This window comes from Pleurodeles waltl, chromosome 10 (genome assembly GCF_031143425.1).
Source record: "Pleurodeles waltl isolate 20211129_DDA chromosome 10, aPleWal1.hap1.20221129, whole genome shotgun sequence".
Classification (NCBI taxonomy): Eukaryota; Metazoa; Chordata; class Amphibia; order Caudata; family Salamandridae; genus Pleurodeles; species Pleurodeles waltl.
Genome location: NC_090449.1, coordinates 836,126,618 through 836,148,720, shown reverse-complemented (window position 1 = coordinate 836,148,720; position 22,103 = coordinate 836,126,618). Strand labels below are relative to the sequence as shown.

The 22,103-nt window shown below is 45.1% G+C and overlaps 1 protein-coding gene across 2 annotated transcripts in view; it reads right to left on the bottom strand.

The window, feature by feature from the left end:
• The window catches only part of CNTNAP2 (contactin associated protein 2), a 2,759,350-nt gene that overhangs the window by 1,656,536 nt on the left and 1,080,711 nt on the right, over positions 1 to 22,103 (bottom strand). For both annotated transcript variants that reach the window (XM_069211508.1, XM_069211509.1), the window contains exon 5: positions 17,559 to 17,762. In XM_069211508.1, the coding sequence (XP_069067609.1) occupies positions 17,559 to 17,762 (204 nt within the window). The remainder of the gene's footprint in view (positions 1 to 17,558; positions 17,763 to 22,103) is intronic.

Genomic DNA, 22,103 nt, shown 5'->3' with positions numbered 1-22,103 from the left:
CAAATGCTCAATTTCACTGTCCATACGTGGCCACCAAAAGTTGTCACTTATTCGTCTTTTGGTCATAGTGGTGCCCAAATGACCTTCATGCGCCTTCTTCACTATTAAACTCCTCAATTCCTCCGGAGGAATGAGTTTATCATTTCTCAAGAGAATGCCCTCCTCAATTGTAAGTTCATCTGAAATTTTCCAGAATGGCTGGCTCGCCAACGTCAAGTCTTTCTCATAAGGCCATCCTTCAGCAATGAACCTCATTACAGCACACAACTCATTATCTCCAGCCAACTTTTCCTTCCACTCTGTCTCAGAGCAAACACAGACTTGGTCAACCTCAACCGTTGCAATCATACAACATTCATCGTCCACCATCTCATCCGTCGTTGAGCTCAACTGCCTGGGAAATCTCGACAAATAGTCTGCTCTTATATTCCTTCCGCCAGGAATATGCATGACCTCAAAATCATATTGCATGAGCCTAGCTACTAATCTAGCAATTCTAGGTGTGCCTGTCTTATCATTAGTTCCTTTTAATATTGAAACCAAAGGCTTGTGATCCGTCTTTAATTCAAAATGCCTCCCCCACACATAGCTTCTGAATTTTTCGATGGCCCAGACACAGGCCAGCAACTCCTTTTCAATTACGGAGTAATGCACCTCTGGCGCCCTTAAAACTCTGGACGCGAAGCCAATGGTGTTTTCATCACTCCCAACAGTTTGAGTCAACACAGCCCCCAATCCAATATTGCTGACATCAACTGTTAGGCAACATTGAAACCTTTGGTCATACGGTTTTAACACCTTGGCTTGAGTTAAGTGGACTTTGATATCTTCAAACGCTCGTTCACACTCAGCACTCCACTCAAAACTGGTCTTATCCTTCAATAGATTTGACAAGACTCTAACCCGACTAGCATACTCCGGTATGAACCGGGAGTAAAACTCGCACATGCCTAAAAACGCTTTCACCCCAGCTTTGTCAGTAGGCGGAGGTGCTGCCTTAATAGCATCAATTAAACCAGGTTTCGGGCTAACACCCTCCTGACTAATCACATGACCCAAATATTCCACAGAGGATTTCATGAATTGGCACTTTTCCCTTCTAAGAACAATGCCATGATCCCTGAATTTCTGCAACACCTGTCTGAGGATCTTGTTATGTGTCTGTAGATCAGGGGCGTGAATTAAGACATCGTCCTGAAACACCAGTACATTGGAAATACCTTTCAACAATGTGCACATAATCCTTTGAAACACTGAGGCTGCAGAAGCCAAACCGAAAGGCATGCAGCAAAATTGGAAAACACCAAAAGGCGATACAAATGCTGTCAAATACCTGGAATCGGGATCCAGCTCCACCTGATGATATGCACTGGCCAAATCTAACTTCGTAAACACCTTTGCGCCTTTAATGGTAGACAACATTTCCGTTATATTAGGTAAGGGATGAGAGTCCACCCATATCTCCCTGTTTAGCGCTCTCAGGTCCACACAAATCCTCAACTCTCCATTCTTTTTCTTCGCTACCACCAGTGGAGAAAGCCACAAAGAGGACTCAATGGGTTCTATGATCCCCTTGTTCTGTAAACTTTCTAATTCTCTTTCCAGATCTTCTCTCACACTGAAAGGCGCAGACATAATCTTATGCTTGACAGGGGCAGCATGCAATTTTACTTTTATCTTATGTTTAAAACCTTTCAGCTTTCCCAACTCTCCTGAAAAAACTTTGGGAAACTCGTTGAGTAGACCTTCAATCACATCCGTTTCTCTAATCACTGCAACCTGTTCCAATGTACCTGGTCGCAACACCATACCAAACAAACCCTGATGGAACCAACCTAAAATGTTCAAACCTTTAGCCGCTACATAAATTTTCCCATGTATACGTCTCCCCCTAAACTCAAGTATATCCTCAAAAAAACCTTGAAGCTCAATCTTCCTCCCTTCATAAGACACTGGAGCCCTGTCTGGTGGCTCAAGAGCGCGATCTTTCCAATTCTGGTTGAACAAGTCGAGAGTAATCATGGTGATCCTAGCCCCTGAGACCACCAGCAAACGCAAGGACTTGTTTCCAACTCTAACACACACATACGGATCCACACAGTTATCGGGATCACCAGACTTAACCACACCACTATCAACAACTAAAACCATATCCTGAACCTCTCCCATGAGGTGTTCAACTGCTTCTTCATTCTCATCCATCACTGTCACAACAGATTCACGTTTGCCACCTTGACACACTTTAGCAAAATGCCCAACCTTGCCACAATTCCTGCATTGGATATTCCAAGCAGGACAAGACTTAAACCCTTTTTGATGAGGCATATTTCCACATCTAAAGCAAACATTTTTTTGTTTGAAAAAAACATTAGAATTAGCAAACTTAATGTTCTTCTGTCCACTTGTTTTAACTACTGGTTTTTTATCTTCTCTGTTGGTGACAGCGTTGACCCTGGTAGCTGCTGTCTGTTCAATTTCTCTGGACGACTTGATCGCCGATTCGATGCTCTTTGCAATTTTTATGGTTTCAGTCAATGTTGGATTGTCCAATGATAACAATTTCTGTCTGATAGACTTGTCTGTCCCTTGGCAAATAAATTGGTCTCTGATGAGTTGATCACCCAGCGCTTCAAACTGACATTCCGCAGCCAGAAGACGCAACGCCGAAATGTAAGTGTCAACATCTTCGCCAGAACGTTGTTCTCTCTTAAAAAACTTGTGCCTGGCCACCACCAAGCTGGGAGGAGCATCAAACCTGACGCTCATTTTCTTCACAGCTATTTGGTACTCATCCATTTCACCATCGTCCAATTGTAAGTCCGGTAGGTACTTAAAAATAGCCCTCCCTTCAAAACCAATGGAATGCAGGAAAAGACATTTTTTGCGTTCAGGCCTGTACCTTGATGCCCCTATCGCCCCTAAGTACGTCTCGAAGGCATCGTACCACTGCTTCCATACTATATGTGGTTCGCCAGGGCTCTCTAGAAATGGTGGTGGAGGGAGAACAGATTGCATGTTGGACCCAAAAATAAATTGCAAAACAAATATTCCTAGAAACAGGAACAGAAATTGTAACCCCCTTTCTTGTAAACGTTTTTGTATGTTGAATATAAATAAATAATCCAACCAGCCCTTATTGCTTCCTAGCTAGTTGAATCATGAATAAATAACTCCTCAAATGCATTCTAAATGACCATTATGTGTATACAGAGAGTATAGGTGTTCCTTTCCTTCTTAACTTTTTAGCAAACTTATTTCTGAATGTACAATGGAGGCGTTGCAGACCCAAATCCTTCTTCATCAAAGGTTCATCTTCAATTATGTAACCTCTCCACATCAAGACACAAAAAGGCCATTTCTATAGCTGGTTGGCGTAATACAGGAAGAAGAAACTCCTCCCACGGGGTGGAGTAAGCCAGATCCAAAAAATAAGCCTGCTGTCTTCGTGTAGATCCTCCACGATCGTGCTGGCACACGAATAAGGCGTTGGGGGCAAAGTTGAGAATAGCTGTTAAACAGCTGATGCGTGGGCTCACTGTGCCTGGAGACCGGACCACCTCATCGCCAAAATGAAGTAATCAAGGAGGACGGTAAGCGCAAATCACCTTTATTTTACATTGGTAAAATAAACTCCACTCGACGGTCTCCAAGCGCCCCCCAATACCGCCGCTCCGTCCAACCGTCCTCGCCGTCCTCACTCTCCTCGGCGTTTCCCTCGCGCCGCCGTCCAAACGCCTAGCAACCCCTTCACCATCGGGGTTCTTGTCGCGAGGCCGTGCGCGAGGGTACGCACGCAAATACAACACACTCCTTTGAAGAACTCTTTCAAGACTACACATCTTTATAACAAAGTTTTATTCCAGAATGACTAATTCTTTCTTGAGAGAGTCTAAAAGGTTGTTTTTAAGGCTTACATTTATAGTGGACAGGATTAAATGATGGGTTAGCCCAGTTTTCTTTTGCTTTTAGATTGATTTGGGGCTTTTTGGGCTGTTGCAGTCCTTTACCACAAATGCAACCCAACTTGTATTGATTAGCTCCCACTAAGCTTTTTAGAAGTTCTGGAACTAGAAGACGGTATTGAGGAGGAGAATAAGCCTAATTTATCTTCCCAAATGTCACAGATGTCACTGATAACCAAAGCTGAGAGACCAGCTCTCCAGTGTAGAATAGGGACCCTGGCATATTCTTGTCCATTGCTACGCCCTTCTTTCCAACAGCAAATGACTCAGGTGCCTAGGGATCCTGAAGCAGCTTGGTCATTTTGAAACCCAAAAGGATGTGGAGCATATATGCATAGAACTCTGCAAGTTGAGAGGTCTTTTTCCCATTTCTTTGCATTAGACGCGGAGAGTCAGAGTTATAGATGATATGTGCATTACATTTAGCTAGATATTATTATAGTTTAATATATTCACACCTGATAATGTTGTATATGTACAGAGATTTAGTGAGAAGATTTAATATCATTCAGTAAAACACAAACATTTATTTGGTACATACTAGTGTTTGCTGCAGCAAACAAATGTATGATTTTGTTACATTTGGCTCAGTGAGGTTTAGTTTTGCTCATAAAAAGATTTTAGCTGGGTTTCCCAGCTCGTGTGTTCACCAAGCAGAAACCTTTCTAATCAGAGTAATTTGTGGCCCCATTAACCCCTTTGCAGGTGACTTAGTTTACTGCATACAATTATATTTTCTGTAAAATATACTAGAGAAGAAGAAGAAAACGCTACTTCCATACCAGCTGGTTTCCCATGATTTCAATTAATATTCGTCTGTCCTGAAAAGTCCTCAGTATTGCCATGGAGTATTAGTGTATATGTCTGATTATGAGGGTCTCCTTTACTCCTGTTGGTTTTACTACCTGCAGTTAATTATTATGTTTATGGCTGCATTGCTTCCATCCCATCAGGATTGTCCTGATTTTACTAGCATTAGCCTACCTTGTAAATCCCTCATAGTTGGCGGGAGTAGGTAGTATAATATACACTTCGAATAATGAAAGTCTTTTTTTTTTACCACTTACGGTTTTCATTTCTCTTTTTCACACATTTTTCTTTCACACATTATTTTTATTTCTCCTATTTTTTTATGTGCCTCTTGCATTAGGATCGAAAGAAAGGCCTTTCTTTGGGCAAGTAAGAGAGGTGGTTAATATTTATGTCTTCTTCCATGACCTCCAGTGGCCTGAATGCGAGAGGTATGTTAGCTAATTGAGCCACCTGAGACTCCTGCATGCAATCATGAGGCCTAGTCTTTCCGTTTTCATAGAAGTGCTGCGGTCGGCGTACTCATTTTGGCAACCTGAACCTCACATACAAATTAATGGATTTGATATTTTAACTCGTTATGCTTCCATTTGGCGTATTATAAGGAACATATCTTTAATTATACGAAGGATTTAATAAGATTCATATTTTTAAGGCATTTCTCTTGACAATTAACAAACATCTAAGACGCGGAAATATGGAGCACATTTGTCATCCGTTTACGTTATCATAACTGAGCACAAATATGTCTTTCGGGTTTAGATTAATAACTCTCAAACCCTTGGATTCTACGAGAGAATCACCAAGTCCCAAATGCTAACTTCAAGAAGGCTCTTAATGTACAACCGCGCAGCTTGTCTCTTCCGCCTATTGAAATATGAGCCTAAACATTTTAAAATGCATTTATATGTCAATGGTTGACGGCTACGACCACTGATACACATATCAGGCGGACCCACTTGCTTCCTCTTCACAGATATCAAACTCCCAGATGTGTGCATACTGGAACGACTGAAGTTTCTGCCTCACAGTTATAACTGGTCTAAATTCTCCATCGTTGGCAGGACAGTGGTGCGTATGGGGGACTGCATATGGATTCTGGAAATAGTCATGAGAATCATAGCTTTCCTGGAACGTAGTTCTGCATTCAGAGTACCTCTGCCTGCAGGGTTGGTTCCAGGTAGATTACAGCACTAATCGAGCTCTTGGCTTCGTGAATGCTCAGTAGACATCTAGGCCTCGGTAAATTACAAGCATTTAAAGAGGAAATAGGATTGACCTTTTCTGGGTCAGGTGGGCTCGTGGCAAAATCGGGTTCTTTGTAGAGATATTTAAAATATTCTGGTGGGTGAGAACTTTCCAAACCATAGGAAGGAAGACCAGATGCAAAGTATTGTCCCCAACTCTCCAACTGTTATCTCACTCCCTTTTGCCCAGACAAAGAGGAGCTACTGATGCTGGAGTCGCTGTAATGCTAGGATGAGTCCAATGTGAGCATCTCACCTTGCTGATTTTGTAAACGCTGATTTTTTACTAATGAATATTAATGTATTCTGAGTTGAACCTCATAGAAAATGAGTTAACACAGAGAAATAATACATGCATTTGATATGGGCCTGTTTGAGTGACTACCAATAATCATGAAGTGTCCTTATTAACAGCTTATTAATGTAACATGTATAGCTCATGTTTGCATTAATGTAGCAATATGTCATATTAATGATCATGTATTTTGTATTTGCTTTATTAATCATAGGCCTTAGTTTAGCGAGGTCTTGGGCCTAGTTGCATGGCCTCATGTTAAGCTACATTGCTTAGGCAAATTATAAAATAGCTGCTTAAGAGAATTAAATTGTGATTTTCCATTGCATGGACCAAATGTCAGTAACTGGAATTCTTTCCCATGAGAAATGCTTGCTAGAATATGTTGTACTAGCTAGGGATACATTGTGTAACTTAGGGCCATATGTACCAACACATTTTCCCATAGATATAAAATGGGTAAAACCCTTTGATACATCTGGCCCTTAGTGTGTGTAACAACGACCTTCCTAGGAACGGACAATGGATGTACTGACTGGAGTATAAGCTGATACAAATCCGTTACCTGACGAGCCCAACGATGGGAACAGGAGGAGAGGAGCCAATCATTGACATGTGAACAGTGGTCTAGTAAATTCTCAGATTTGGGGTTCTTCTTTCATTGGACTAAACATAAACATACAATTTCTTTTACCAATAATAACGTAGGAAGTAGTTTTAGGGAATCTAACTTAGCCAGACTGCATTGAGATGAGATGCGCCATTCTCCCCATTCTTCTTGAGGGTTTAGATATTACTGTTTCTGAACAGCATGAGGAGACTTTGCTTTCTTTAACTTTAATGCTGAATTCCGATGTTCTTGCTGACCGAACAAATGTCCAATTGACGAAGACTGTCACACCTTGCTGAACCATACTGAGGTAAGGTATAAGACGATGTTACTGATTGTTATGTATATGTGCTTTTGTCCCTAGGTAACAACCGCTAATTTTGGTAGAGCCTTAGGTAGACGCTTTCCAAATTTGTGTTGACTAAAATGTTTTGCATGAAGCACAAACATGCCATTCTAATCTGAAGGTTAGTTAGGATACTCACTGAGGATGCTTGCTACATGTAATAACAGTTGATGTCTTTTCTTTGCTGAATCTAAATGTGTGCCATTTCTCTTGCAAAGTTACTCTTGCTATTGATTAGTACTGTAACCTTAGAATGTGTAGTGGTCCAAGCCTTGATTAAATTGCGATTCTTTAGAAGATTTGGACAGCCGGCATTGTTTCTGCTTATCATTTGATTTTGAGACTAAGTTGTGTGATATTAGCATTGTTAATATAGGGAAATAAACATTCTAACTTTTACCTAAAGGGGTGGTTATTCATGACCGAAGGTTCATGGTGTGTGGAAGGGGGATGAGGACTTGTGTGCACTAAGTGCACATGTGTGTTTGTACAGCCTAAGACGGCTGTCCAAACACACAAGCGCACTTAGGTTTCTCCAGCCCGGCTCTGTACACAGCCGGACTGGAGAAAGTGCACCGGCTCAAGGGCTGTGTCTGAGCGGCAGTCACTGCCTCTCAGACCAATCCTGAGGCTGCTTACAAGCTATGTTTAGCACATAGGCAGCACCAGGTTTGCTGGGGAGCCTGTTCTGCTGTCCCAGTGAATGCTTGGACACCAGAACAGGAAAGGAGGACGAACAAGCGGCAGCACTGGCCTGGCACTTCAGGCTGGACTGTTCCCATGGGGAATAGGGTAAAGACTGATTTGCATATGGCTGGGTCCAAACTGGAATGGCAGGGTGAGCAAAAAAACTGATGGATTGAACCCAGATCTGTGACTGGGGCTGAATGTTTGATGTGGTCTATATTCCATCCATCAATTGTTCGTTTGCATGAATATACAACTAGCACCGTACCCCTTCTCAAGGATTAGGCCAAACAGTGGAACAAGGCAAATATTGTATGAAATGGGTGCTTTGGACTCCACAAAGTTCCCAATTCTGAATATTAACACCTTGATATCTGGGGTGCGAAACAAATATGAGAGGGTAATAGCAACTATTCCCTTTGTACTGCTGCATAGCTGTTAAGACATATTTCCTCTATAGCTCCACAAGCACAAAACAGTTGTTACGAACCATCCCAAAAACTAAAGCTGCTAATAGTATAACAGCATAAATTTTTTCAGACACTACTCGCTCCCCCAGCACAGCACTCACAGCAGAGTAAGCACATGCATTGTTTCCAACATGTACCCACACAAGGATAGTAGAATGTATTTTACTGGCACAGCAGCATCATTAGGGTCCATGTCTCTACTTTTTGAGGGATGCAGCACTACTGTGAAGAGACTGCACGCAGCCAAGAGAGCCACAGCTTGGAGTGTAATTGCTGCTGTTCTAATAACCTAACCGGCATTCTTTGTCCAACCCTGCAACATTTTGAAGGTGCAAGAATTTGCTTACACTGCCCTCACCAGCCATCAATAGCCACCACAACTATACTTTGGGCGGCCCATGCCCTATATATAAGTGCTCCTACTCCAACTTGAAACTCACATTAACCAGCTGCAAAAATTCCCACCGAATTATACCATATGCTCAACAACGTCTCACTTTGTCGCTTCACTCCAAGTACATTACACCCATCTCCAAGCAGTGTAATTTCCCATATCTAATTTCATGAGTCTGCTGCACAAAACTCCTCATATATGGTATCCTCTTCCTTTTCATTGCCTCACAATTCAGCATATATTGCCTGTAGCAGTCTGAGCACTCAGAGTGTTGGCCTATTACATAAATGGTAGCCATCATCATATGTATTTTTTGAAATCTTATATAGTACAAACTCAACCCGAAGGTACACTCTACATGAGCACGAGTTGCATTACAAATTAACACTTTTTGTTTTAGGCAGGGGGACATTAAGGCCCATATTTATACTTTGTTTTGCACTGCATTTGCGTAATTTTTGGATGCAAAAGCGGCTCAAATGTACAAAATAAAATTGTATTTTGTAAGTTTGCACTGCTTTTGCATCAAAAAATGATGCAAAATCAGAGCAAAAAAAAAGTATAAATATGGGCCGAAGTGATTTTGCCCAAAAACACAGAATGTTGAGCCCACAGCGTGACTCAAACCTTGTTCCCCAGTTCAAACTCGGCAGCTCAGGCTGTGATGGAGGGCCCATGGAGAGTTGGACGCAGTCCAGTCTCTCCACGGGAAGCTTCGGGCTGGGAGGAGATGGCCTGGAGCGGGATAGGCTGGGGGGAGGAAGCGGAGGGAGTTAAATTCAGGATAAAGGAGGGGTCGGGGATTGGCCTCTTCGCAGCTTGTCGCGCTGCTGGAAAGATCCCCAGGGGTCGGTTATTAAGTGTAGAATGGCCACAGTGCATGTCGCAGTAGCCGTGCGGGTGCGCTTCGTGTGTTGGGCAAAGCCGGCCGCAGTGACCTGCTCAGGCCTGGTGTGTTAGAACAGGCCTGGGTAGGTATGCAGCACGCTATGCGCACTGCTACTCATGGCGTAGCAACGGCGGTTGCCGCCTGTGCTCACCTGTTACAAGGGGGTTTAATAAAGCAAATGGGGGGGTGAGGACATTGCAGGTCCGCCCCACCAGGCCCCAAAACTGAGAATGGGGCAGTGGGGGAGCCTGAGGGGCATTCAGTACAGCTGGGGGAGGGGCAGACAAGTGAAGCAGCTGATGAGGCACCTGGGCCCAGTGCCCAGTGCCTGCATAAAGGGCTGGACAGCCCCAGTGTAGTTTTGAGGCCTAGTGGGCCTGGGGGCATGGAGATGCCTCTGGATTTGTCAGTGACCAGTCAGTCTGGCACGGCTGTCAGGAAAGGTTTGACAGGGAGGCATGGGGCGCAAAGGAAAGGCCAGAAGCATAAAAGCCCAGGTGGCAGAGAGTAGGGACCAGTGGGTGTCATTGAGAGTAGGGCAGGGGTGACGGGTATGGGGCCCACTATGGAGCTGGGGGAGTCAAGTGAAGAGGTCCCAAGGGGGGAGGTTTGCCAGCAACAGCCCACCACTGACTGGTCAGCAGTGGACATCAAGGCCAGAATACAGGAGCAGAGGAAACTGGTGGCGGAGACAGATGAGCGCTGTGCGCCCCTATGTAAAGAAAGGGGTGAGGCAGAGGGTCGGGCCAGGCAGGCTAAAAGAAAGTCAGGGGCCCAGTGAGGTGCACAGGGGGCGTAGCTTGGGGTGCAAAAATTGGGTATGGGTCCCAGATGAGGAGCAAGGTAGGGAGCAGGAGGCTGATGCAACCTGTGGTGTGGGCAGCACGACAAGCACACATGGCGCACACGGTCATGTGCGAAGCGGAGAGTCAATGCCAGCAGCAGAGGTTGGCAGAAAGGTGGAAAAGCCAGCAGGGTGCATTACGGCCTCTGGACATTGGCCTGAAGCAATAGAGGGGTCTTGGGTGGCCTTCTCTATTCCCCGGGACCTCAAGAAAGGAGCAAATGGCAAACGCCATGGGGGCCACAGGATGGTCTGTGAACGTGATGCGTTGGATGCTGAGGGTGACAATGATGAATGGGGTATGGACGAGGAAGATGTGGTTGATTTGGACTATGACGAGGGATTGAAGGAATGGGAAGAAGGGGAGATACGCGACAAGGAGGTGAGCGGGGATCAAGGGAGGGGAGTTGGGCGCAGGAGCGGCACAACCCCCTCTTCTTTTCCTGTTTTACAGACATCAAAGAATGGCGTTTCTAGTGCGGGATGTGTCACGCACGGGAGACAGCGGGCCCAAGGCCTTGTTGGAGGAGAGTACTTAGGCTCACGGAGTAAAAGGTAAGGGAGACTGATGGTCCCCCTAGGGCGAGTGGAGGGGCAAGGCTGGTGCGGCCCAATATAAGGCTATTGGAGTGTGGGATGAATCAGTACTTGACACATTGAATACCAGTGCGGTATCTGTGAGTGGGAAGGAGCAAGAGGTAGAGAAGCGTGCGACACCACAGGGCGAAAAGGGGGATGCTGTGGTGAGCGGGGACAAAGAAAGTGATGCTAAAGAAGGGGATAGCTATAAGAAACAGCTTCCCTACATGGGTTTAGCAATGCCGCTGGGGTCTCAAGTGGCGGAGAAGACAAAGCATGAGTGTGTGGACGTATTCTGGCTCTTGCATAGAGACATTCAGGCTAAATAAGGTTCAAAAGAGGAAAAGTGGGAACTGGCGCATAGGCCTAGGGTGCCTATCACCATGGATAATTGGACCTCGGCATTCCTGATATATGCTAGTATTTACTGCGAAAAATACGAGGACAGAGCCATCGCCATGTTTAAATACATGGATGTTATTCGCAAGGCCCAAATGCATTTTGGTGGTTTTGCATAGTTGAGCTATGATGAGGAGTTTCGGGCTAGAGTGAGCGTTAACCCTGACAAAGCGTGGGGGGACGTGAACCCAGAACTATGGATGCAGTGGATGGCTTCTTCACAGTCTGCTGCGTCCACCCACACAGCTAGTGGTCTTCCAGTGGTCTATAGGCCTTTTCAACAGCGTTCCGCTCCGGTCGGGGCAGGTCAGGTACCAAGAGCACCATTACCCAACTCAGGAGTATGTTGGAATTTCAACAAGGGATTTTACTCTAGGCACTCTTGCAAATTCAAGTATGAATGTTCCAAATGTGGGGGGAGACATCTAGTCACACAATGTTTTTCATTGGCCAGTCTGGTGGAGCAGTGGAGGTCTTCCAGGGGCAGAGGAGGCCAAGGCGCTCCTGGGCCGAAGGGCGCCTACTCAATGAAATTGGATAGGCTACTGCCCTGATTGCGCACGTACCCAGATACGGACATGGCGCACAAATTGGAATGGGGTTTCAGACAGTGTTTTCGAGTAGGGTACCAGGGGCCACGGGTGAGGAGATGGGCAGAGAATTTGTAGTCGGCGTTGGCAATGCCTGACGTGGTAGCGACAACACTAGACAAGGAGATGCCAGAGGGCAGAATTGCGGGCCCCTTTTAGGGATGGCCTACGGAGGATCTTATGGTCTCACCTTTGGGTGTGGTCCCCAAGAAGGCAAAGGGGGAGTTTCATCTGATACATCATTTTTCATGGCCAGAAGGGGCATCAGTCAATGATTTTATTTCACTGGAGAATACCAAGGTGGTATATGCCTCTGTGGATAACGCTAAACCGCTCATAAGGGATAAAGTAAGGATGCAGAGTTGGCCAAGTGTGACATCAAGGCAGCTTTCTGGCTGCTTCCTATCCACCCTGAGGATTTCACTCTGCTGGGGATGCAGTTGGATGGGGCTATTTATGTGGACAGGGTGCTACCTATGGGGTGCGCAATTTCTTGTGCATTGTTTGAAACCTTCAGTATCTTCTTGCAGTGGGTCTTTGAGCAACTGAGTGGGCATCGGACGGTGTCACACTATTTGGATGATTTTGTTTTTGTGGGGGCATCACATTCGGGAGCATGTGGGAAGGCCTTGCGGTGTTTTGAGAACTTGGCGCAGGAGTTGGGGGTGCCTCTGACACCTGAAAAGACAGAATGACCTATGTGTGTGTTGTCATTTTTGGGCATTGAGCTGGACACGGTGGCTTTCATGGGACAAATGCTGGCAGATAAGGTTGTGAAATCTTGCATTTTCTGCGACAGGTCAGGTTGAGACAGAGGATAGAGCAGCGTGTGGCACAAAAGCTCCTGGGCTACCTTAATTTTGCATGCCGGGTGGTACGGAGAGGAAGGGCATTTTGTAGACGCATGGGGCTGGCGATGTCTGGAGCATCCATTCCTCATCATAGGATTCGGCTGACAGTAGATTTGAGAGAAGACATCAGGGTATGGGAGCTTTTCCTGACACAGTTTAATGGGGTTTCCATGGCTTTTCGGGAAGAGGACACTGAGTGGCAGATGCACATTTTTTTGGACGCGGCAGGGACCTCTGGTTTGGGATGGACAGTTGTGCGTGGAACCTTGGCCAGCACATTGGTTAAACCAGGGCAGGAGCATTGCATTTTTGGAATTCTTCCCACTGTTGCTGGCTTTGGTGGTGTGAGGTGACAAGCTGGTGAACAGAACGGTAAAGTTTGACATTGACAATTTGACAGTGGTTGATTTGGTGAACAGACAGAGGGCAAGGGATCCTAGGGTGCTGCACCTTTTGCAAAGATTCATGCTGTGCTGCTTGTCTCTGAACATCATATTTAAGGCTGCACACATTCATACGGTCAAACATTCTATTGTAGATTCCCTTTCTCGTTCACAGTGGCAGCGTTTCCGCGCATTGGCACCAGGAGCAGAGGAGCACAAGACTGCGGTTCCAGCAGACATTTGGGAGTGGGGAGCGTGATGGTCATGAAACTGGTGGAGATGTCGCTGGCTGAATCCAGGCTGAGGAGTTACCGTTTAGCATGGTTGGAATGTCAAGATTTTGAGGCAATTGGAGACCGTTTCTGGTGACAAGGGAGGGGTGTGCTTGAAGCACGTGTGCTGCGGTGCGTTTTGTGTTATTTCTGATGCACAAGGGTTTGTCCCCAGCCATGGTTGGGGGTAAGCTGGTGAGTGTGTCTTTTTATGGGAAGTTGTTTTTTGGCAGGGACCCACCCAGAAAAGGATGACATTTTGCCGAAAATGTTGAAAGGGTGGGGCAGGGTGCAATCAGGGACAGGAAGGATGGTGCCTAAGGCTATTACGTTCGAGCTATTGGTTCAACTGTTACATGTGTTGCCGGTTTGTTGTGTGGATGCGTATGAAGTAGCACTTTTTCATTTGTGTATGGAATCAATGTTTTTCAGAGCATTCTGAGTGTCTGAATTGCTGGGAGTGGGTAAAGATGATGGAATTCGGAAGGAGGATGTGCGACGAGAGGGAGCACGTTTGGGCATCTGGTTGAGGCGCTCGAAGACGGACCAGTTGGGAAGGGGAAGGTGGATATGGATGGATAAAAGGGGAGAGGGGGAAGCATGTCCGGTGCAGGATTGGGACTCTTTTCAGACACACGTTTCTGAGCAGGCAAGGGATGTTTTTTGTCACATGAACGGGAAGAAGCTTACGGCTTTTCAGTTGTTGGCTGGGATGAGAATGGCTTTTAGGCGGGTCGGAAGGCAGCTTGGTAACTTTGGAACTCATTCTTTCCGGATTGGTGCTGCTACTGAGGCAGCTCATTTAGGCTGGGATTGGGAACGAATCCGGCACATTGGCAGATGGAGGTCGAAGTGTTGCGAGAGATATGTCAGGGCTTGAGAGGGGGTATTGTCAGGGACAAGACACTTTTTTAGACTGGGGGGGAATCTTTGTCATACATTGATATATGTTTATCTTTCTAGGTTGTGTGTACGGCCCAGAGAAAGCGAAAGCGGTGACATGGCTGGTTGGACATTCGTTTATTCACTGGGCGGCAGAATATGCTGAGAAGCAAGTTTATTGACGATCACTGGGACTTCCGAGTGGCAGACATGAGGTGTTGTGGTGGGGGAAGAACGGCATGAGGTGGGGCAATTTGCTTCCTTTTATAACTGCAATGTTGTCGACATGAGGTTGTCCGGATGTTCTGGTATTGCACCTATAGGAAAATGATTTGGTTTGATTATCTAGGCTCACCCTACTGCAACACATGCAGAGGGATCTGGCACTACTAAAGCACAACATGCATGGGACTTGTCTGGTATGGACAGAGTTTGTGCCCAGAAGGAAGTGGAGAGGAGCTTTGAAGCATGGGGCCATTGAGCGGGCCAGGAGAAAGCTCAATCGGGCTATGCGGGTATTCTGTTGGACGAAGGACATCAAAGTGCAGACACACGAAGGGATTAAAGAGAGTGAACAGAGACTTTTCAGATATGATGGAGTCCATTTGTCGAACATAGGGAATGTGCATTAAATGATGGAATTGCATTTTTTGCTGATTAATTTGTGAGGGGAGAAGCTATGGAGGAGCAAGCCTGTCTGATTTCATGTTGTAGTGGGTTAGCTGGTGGGGCAGCAAAACGCCTAGAGGGTTTATGCTGGGTGGCAGTAGATGGGGAGGGTGAAGGGTCAGATGCGGGCCTGGCCACCCTTCCAACGGGGAAAAAGAAGCAGGTGAAGGATGACAGAGTGGGATGCCTGTTTTCAGGCAGAGGACGAATGCAAAGGGTGATGTATGTCAGAATGGAAGGGGATGCTGGGTGAACAGAGAAGTGGGATAGGAAGTGAGATTGGAAGACAGGGGAGTTTAAAGTGAAAAGTTTGAAGTGTTCAATCAAGTTACGGTTATGTTAATGTTTAAGTCATGAAGCAAGCCTGTCCTAATAAATGGCCTTTTACACTATGGAGAAGGGTGTCGAGTGTTTATGTCCCAATGGAGAGATGGACGCAGTCCAGTCTCTCCACGGGAAGCTTCGGGCTGGAAGGAGATGGCCTGGGATGGGATAGGCTGGGGGGGGAAGGGGAGTGAGTTCAGGTTCAGGTTAAAGGAAGGGGCGGGGTCGGGGATCGGCCTCTTTGCAGCTTGTCACGCTGCTGGAAAGATTGGCAGCCCACCCGCCCTGCAGGAGGACAGCGAGGGTGAGAGTGCGTGAGTGATAAGGAGGAACTGGGGTTGGGGGAGTTTTGGGAGAAGGGGTAGCGATTGTTTTTGTATGCCAGTGTTAGGGCAGCTTGCTAGTGCGGGCAGTAGATGGGGAGGGTGGAGGGTAAGATGTCCTAATAAATGGCCTTTTACACTATGCTGAGTGTTTATGTCCCGAGGCCACATACTCTCCCTAATGATAGAACACCTGGAATGGAGTAACTTGAAATCTCTGCTTTTCACAATGTAAGGGATAGTGGGTCACAATATTGGCCTGTAATTTGTTCAATCATAAGGACAAAGAGGATATTATCCTTTGCAAGACTCTATGCTCCTCTAAAAATGCAACACACAAATACATGCACTGCTCGCAGTTACAGAACAGGTGCATTCATTGTATTGCACCACCATGCTCACTGCAATGCACTTTATATTTCGAGGATACTCTGTTCTCTGAAGCACCGAAATTATAACAAATATGTTACCAATGCATCTCTAGTGTTTTTTAGTTCTATCATACTGTTAATATTCAATTTCCTTTCATTTCTGCTTTTGATATTAAACTGCGAGCATAAGCCAATGTTTTCCATTGTCACTATATCTAACTCTTCAATAATATTTAAATGTTCTTTGACACAAAATGTATTTTGCCCTCATATACAACTCTTTCTCATCTCAGTTTGGTGTTATAAGTATATCCTGCACTTTCATCTTTCAACAATGGCTCCTAAGTAATAAGTTATAACCTTATATGATGGTGTGTTTGTGTCTTCACTCTTGTGGCTGTCTTAATTCCATAATGTACTTGTTTATCTCGGCTGATTACATTTGTTGTGCTTCTTAAAAAATACATTTTATATTACAGCCTATAGCAAATTGTTTGATGTAATATTAACAAAGTTTAGAGTTCTTTAATTTTTATTCAAACTCACTTAGAACTGTATTACGAATCACATCCCAGAGCAGCAGGTGTTCTCCAGTGGCAGTTAAAGACCACTTCACACTATCCCATCCAGCGAATAGTGTATTTCAGTGGTTCCCAACCTTTTGACTTCTGTGCACCCCCACTTTATCATTAATGGAATCCAGGGACCCCCACTGAGTTATTACTGGAAGCATGGGACCTAATTTGTCAATACTTGTTAATATTTTTTGATTTTCTAAGCAGTTGCGGACTCCCTGAGAAGACTTCGCGGAACCCCAGGGGTCCCCGGACCACAGGTTTGGAACCACTGGTGTATTCAACTGTACATATGCACGCTGGCCATATATGTATATGAGCCAAGACTTTGCATTGTGGCAGGATTGTAAGATTGTTTGCCAAATAGCACCGAATTGCAGAAATGTATGCTTGGTTAGCTTGGTCCTTCTTTGTTTGTCTGGCACACCATTCCAGCATCTTCTGCAATACCAAATGTTGGCTGAGAAAAACTGTTAAGTTCATCTATCCAAGAATCACATATTACAATTTTCACATAGAATAGGTTATCTGTAATGCCCATCCTTGTATGTAAATTTACCAAACTAAAGGGAAAACACTGTCAAGCAAGTGACTCACATTATTGAGAAAGCTCTTCTTTATGATGGGTGTAAAACTCTAGTTTACAAACATATACATTTTTGACATTTACATCATTGTGTCTTAGAAGATCAAACTACTTCCTGTACTGCTTTCATTCAACTTGTATACAAGCAGGTAAATCCAAAAGACTGATGTTTAATTCTCATAGTAAGTGAAAGAAATTACCTAGGTTCAGAAGTAGAACTAACTTTGCCTTTTTCAGTTCCAAGGTGATGTAGTCTCCTTGCTGGCCTTCTCCATGGAAGATCACGCCTTCACTCTCTGAGCTTTTAAATTTCAGAGTAATAAGATCTTTGTAGGTTTTCATTTTCTTGTACTTGAATCTGTATGACAATCCACCTTGACCATCAAAGTTAATAGAATCCGCCCCTGTCGAGTATTATAAAAAGAAGTTGTTATTGACTGATTACATATTGCATTAGACAGCAAAACACGTTCTTGTAAAACCAGTTTCTAATATGGGCTTTAATACAATGTACCTGAGATCTCTTTCATTTGTTTTTGTATCAGTACATGTGAGGATGTGATAATAAAGAAGTAACAAAGGGAGTATGTAAAAGAACACACAAAGATTGACATACTTTATGGTCATGGCATCTACACCTTAAAAGGAAATGGTTGCAGATAATATGTTAAATGTCTTAATTGCTCAGTCCTGCTTTTTAATTAGCATCATATTGATTAACTTTTGGTGCAGTTATGTAAGGACACAACCATACCTCTAAATATTTAGCATATATATTAGGTAATGAAACCCCAATAGCAAAATGGTTACATGGTATTTTGTGGTATTTAAATTCAGGTGTGCTTAAATGCATGGGCAAAATAGTGGTATTTGAATTCAGGTGTACATAAATGCATGTAAACACATGGGCCCTCATTATGTCCCTGGCGGTCTTCTGACCTCCAGGGTTAATGTGGGGTTATTACACTCAACAGGCTGGCGGTACATACCGCCACATTATGAGCCAACCCGCCACTTCTCCACTTGCCATGGCGGTATGAGCTGCCGGGCCAGAGATGTCAATCTCTGACCCGGCGGCCCATAGAGTACTGGTGGCGGCATTTCGAGACGGCCTACCGCCATGGTTTCCGTTGCGTTAGCAACGCCACAAAAACCGTTGCGGTAGGTGGCTCCCCCACCACCCCAACACTCACCTGACATCCCACCCCCCTCCATCCAAACAACCCCCCACACTCCCCCTGATTGAAGCACCCCCACCCCCTCCGATACACACATTCACCCCCACCCTCTATAAACGCACACACACACACATCATCCCGTCCCCACCCCACCCCAACTACAGTCTCAGCACCCCACACCCCCCTCCCCGCGTACATGCACACATACACCCTCATGCACCACACATACACCCATTCACGTACACTGGCATACACGCATTCACTCATTGAGTGGCATACACACATTCACATGCGCATTCGTCCAGACATACTCATACACATTCTTACACACAGATACACTGACATGCAGACACGCACTCACTTCACCATTCTTACACGCATTCACTCACATGCATACAACCACGCATACGACACAACACACACAGATACATTTACACATGCACGCACACACTCAGACACAGACACACAAAACACCACCACCCTCCAACCCCCCCTCCTCTGTCAGACGCCCAACTTACCTTGTCTGGCGAGGAGGTCATCCGTCAGGGAACGGGAAGGGGCGCTGCTACAAACCAGCAGCACCCCGCCAGCAGAACACCGTCAGAATTTCTGCTCAAAAGACAGCTGGCGGCGTTCTACTGGCAGGTGCTGGTGTTAGCAGCGCCAGGTCACCACCGTCCGCCAGTAAGAACACTGCCGGATTTCCGCCCTTACTGTGGCAGAAGTCAGGCAGTGTTCAATATCTGGCGGACGGATAGTTGCGGCGCCAAAGGTATAATTAGGGCCATAGTCCATTAGAAATCCACTTGTAACTCTAAGCTCAATATCTCCAATGTATTTGGAAGGTATCCACCTCCTTTTCAAGGAGAGTAAGTTTTACAGAAGGATTTTTCTACATGTTACAAAAAGAAGCAAATAAATAATATGCTTCACGTCTCTATCAACACACAAAATTATCTTAGTAGGTGCCCCTCTTTAGTCATCAAACTTTGAGCTAAAATTCTTGAGTCCTGGTCCGCATCTTGTGCCAGCGCATACACATCTTACTTTAGCACATTTCCATTATGGCGGTTAAGGGCTTCTATCATCAACAACCCATGAAAATTATCAGTGCTTGTACCACATTCTATATAATGAAACTCGAATCCTGCATATCCATTAAGATCCCATGGGCACGGTGTGTTTAGAAATTCCATACAAAAGAGTTCTCTCTTCAAATAAAACTTCCCTTAAATAGTCACTTCTGATATTACTGATTCTAACACTTCAAATCCAATTTGTAGCACTTTTAGTTTCTTTCCTCAACTTTTTTTTAAAGGATTTTCAGTGCTGAACGCAGATCTGATTCAAATACAAAAAAGCTCTTCCTGGTCTACTTTCTTGCTGATAAAGTCGATGCCACTTGACTCTCACTGAGAAGTGGTGAAGACAATTAGCGAAAAAGAGGAAGAGCAGAACTAAAGTGAGGAGCCATTGATTGGTCGGACTGAATATTAAAGTAAAGCAGCCTCAAGAGCAATATAATGGTGGCAAGACGGTAGCAGGATTGTAGTGTGCAAAGTGAAATGTTGTTGGGCTGTTGGACGAGAAGGCAGGATAGCAAGAGGTATGTCTTACTCTCCGTCACAAGTCAACATTTTTGAAAGATGTTAGACATAGGTGCTCATTATGAACACGGCGGTAACAACCGCCGTGTTCATGCTGGCGGTCAAAACACTGACCCCCAGCGTCCCGGATCCCCGCCGACCAAATAATGAACCTTTCTGTGAGCCCACCGGCCCACAGAAAGGCTGGCCGGGACATTGACGGCAGCTCCACATGAAACCACCACCAATGCCTCTGTGCGGCAGGTGCAGCTGCACCCGTCGCACAGATCACTGCCCGAAAATTGGGCAGTGAGCTGCGCGACGGGGCACTGCACCGGGGCCCCTGCACTGCCCATGCAAAGTGCATGGGCAGTGCAGGGGCCCCCAGGGGTGCTCCGGAGCACACCTTCCGCCAGCCTTTCCCCTGGTGGATCAGGAAACATTACCTGAGGGGTAGCGCAGCTACCCTGTCGGATGATGTTTCCACTCACCATCAGGCTGCCTGACGGCGGAAGCCTGGCGGTGAGTGAGGGCTGCTGATGGCGGCCCTCACCATGATCATTATGCGACGGGTTGGCCCGTCATGCCGGCTGGCGGTTTCAGCTGCCAACGCCGGCATGGCGGGCCAACTCGCCGTGTTCATAATGACCACCATAATGTTCTTTTATGTCTAGGAGGCAATGAATCTCTTCTGTATCAACAGACAACAAGTGGCTTAAAATGCACAAACGTCTTTAAGATATTTAGAATTTCCCTTATAGTCATGGTTAGAGTACTGTTTCACAAGTTCCTTTTGGTAGGATAATCAAAAATCTCTGATTCGTGTTTGTAAAGAACTAAATCATATTCATGAGATTAATGGTACCCGTCTTCAAGACAAAAAACATGAGGCTGTCCTACATTCTTAAATTGCTCTACCTGTTCACAATAGTGAAAACGTTTGTGATTGCATCTGAATAATGGATATATCACCTGCAAATTGTTCACATCTGGAAGCAAATGCGTTAAACAATTTATCTGTACATTTTTCTCCCAAATTAGGTGATGGGACTTCGAAAGATGATAATCTAGGGAGTCTAATTTTAGATGATCTAGACAATAACTTTATGGTTTGGAAGACCACCCTGAAAATAATATCATATCGCCTGCATTGGACAATGAAAGAAACTGTTTTGTGATTTAATAGATTCAACCCTGTCTGCAGCAACAATCTCTCTTAACTGACAATCACATAAACTACAGTTACAGATAGATTGCTGAATCTACTTGCAAATTATGTGACTTGCAGAAATGTCAAATTAACTACTTTTTAGTGAAAAATAGAAACTGTTGCAACTACTAAGTCCTTTTTAGGTCAAGTGTAATCGCTCGACTTCGTGTATACTTCTTATGGCTTAAAGTGATTTCATTTGTTGGTTATGGTGTCCTTTAAAAATTCTTGCTCACTATTGGTCAGTTCTGTCTTTTTCTCCATCCTTTTTCTGTTTGAGAGCACTGACCAACTACTGTATTATTACACTTTGGTTTCTCCATCTGTTGCTGTGATGGCCTACTTTGGCATTTCTTTGGTGTGCCCTTTTCACTGTGGGCGTTTTAGGCTGGTAGCTGCATGTGTTTTATTCCAGCATTCCATTACTCCCACCTCCTCCCATGTCGCTGACATTTGTTTTGGCTTTTGTCCAGTGCTGTCCTAACCTCTGACTCCTAAAATAAGCTTATTTTACAAAAGAAACACACAGGAAAGCCACTCTGTGCCCTTTCTGGTATAATGTACCTAAACCCAGAAGCAATGATGTGAAACTTGCTTAGCCTCCCATCTGGAGTCTCTCCTCCAGGGCCCCTCCCTGCCAGCACTGAGGACATTGCATACAGGGCCTTGCCTATCTCCTTTAGTAGGGTCCTTAAATCTTCTCAGTCTGCTATTGTTAACTTCATTAGAGTTTGTTGAAATGCGAGGCAAGAACGCTTGCAAGACTTCATT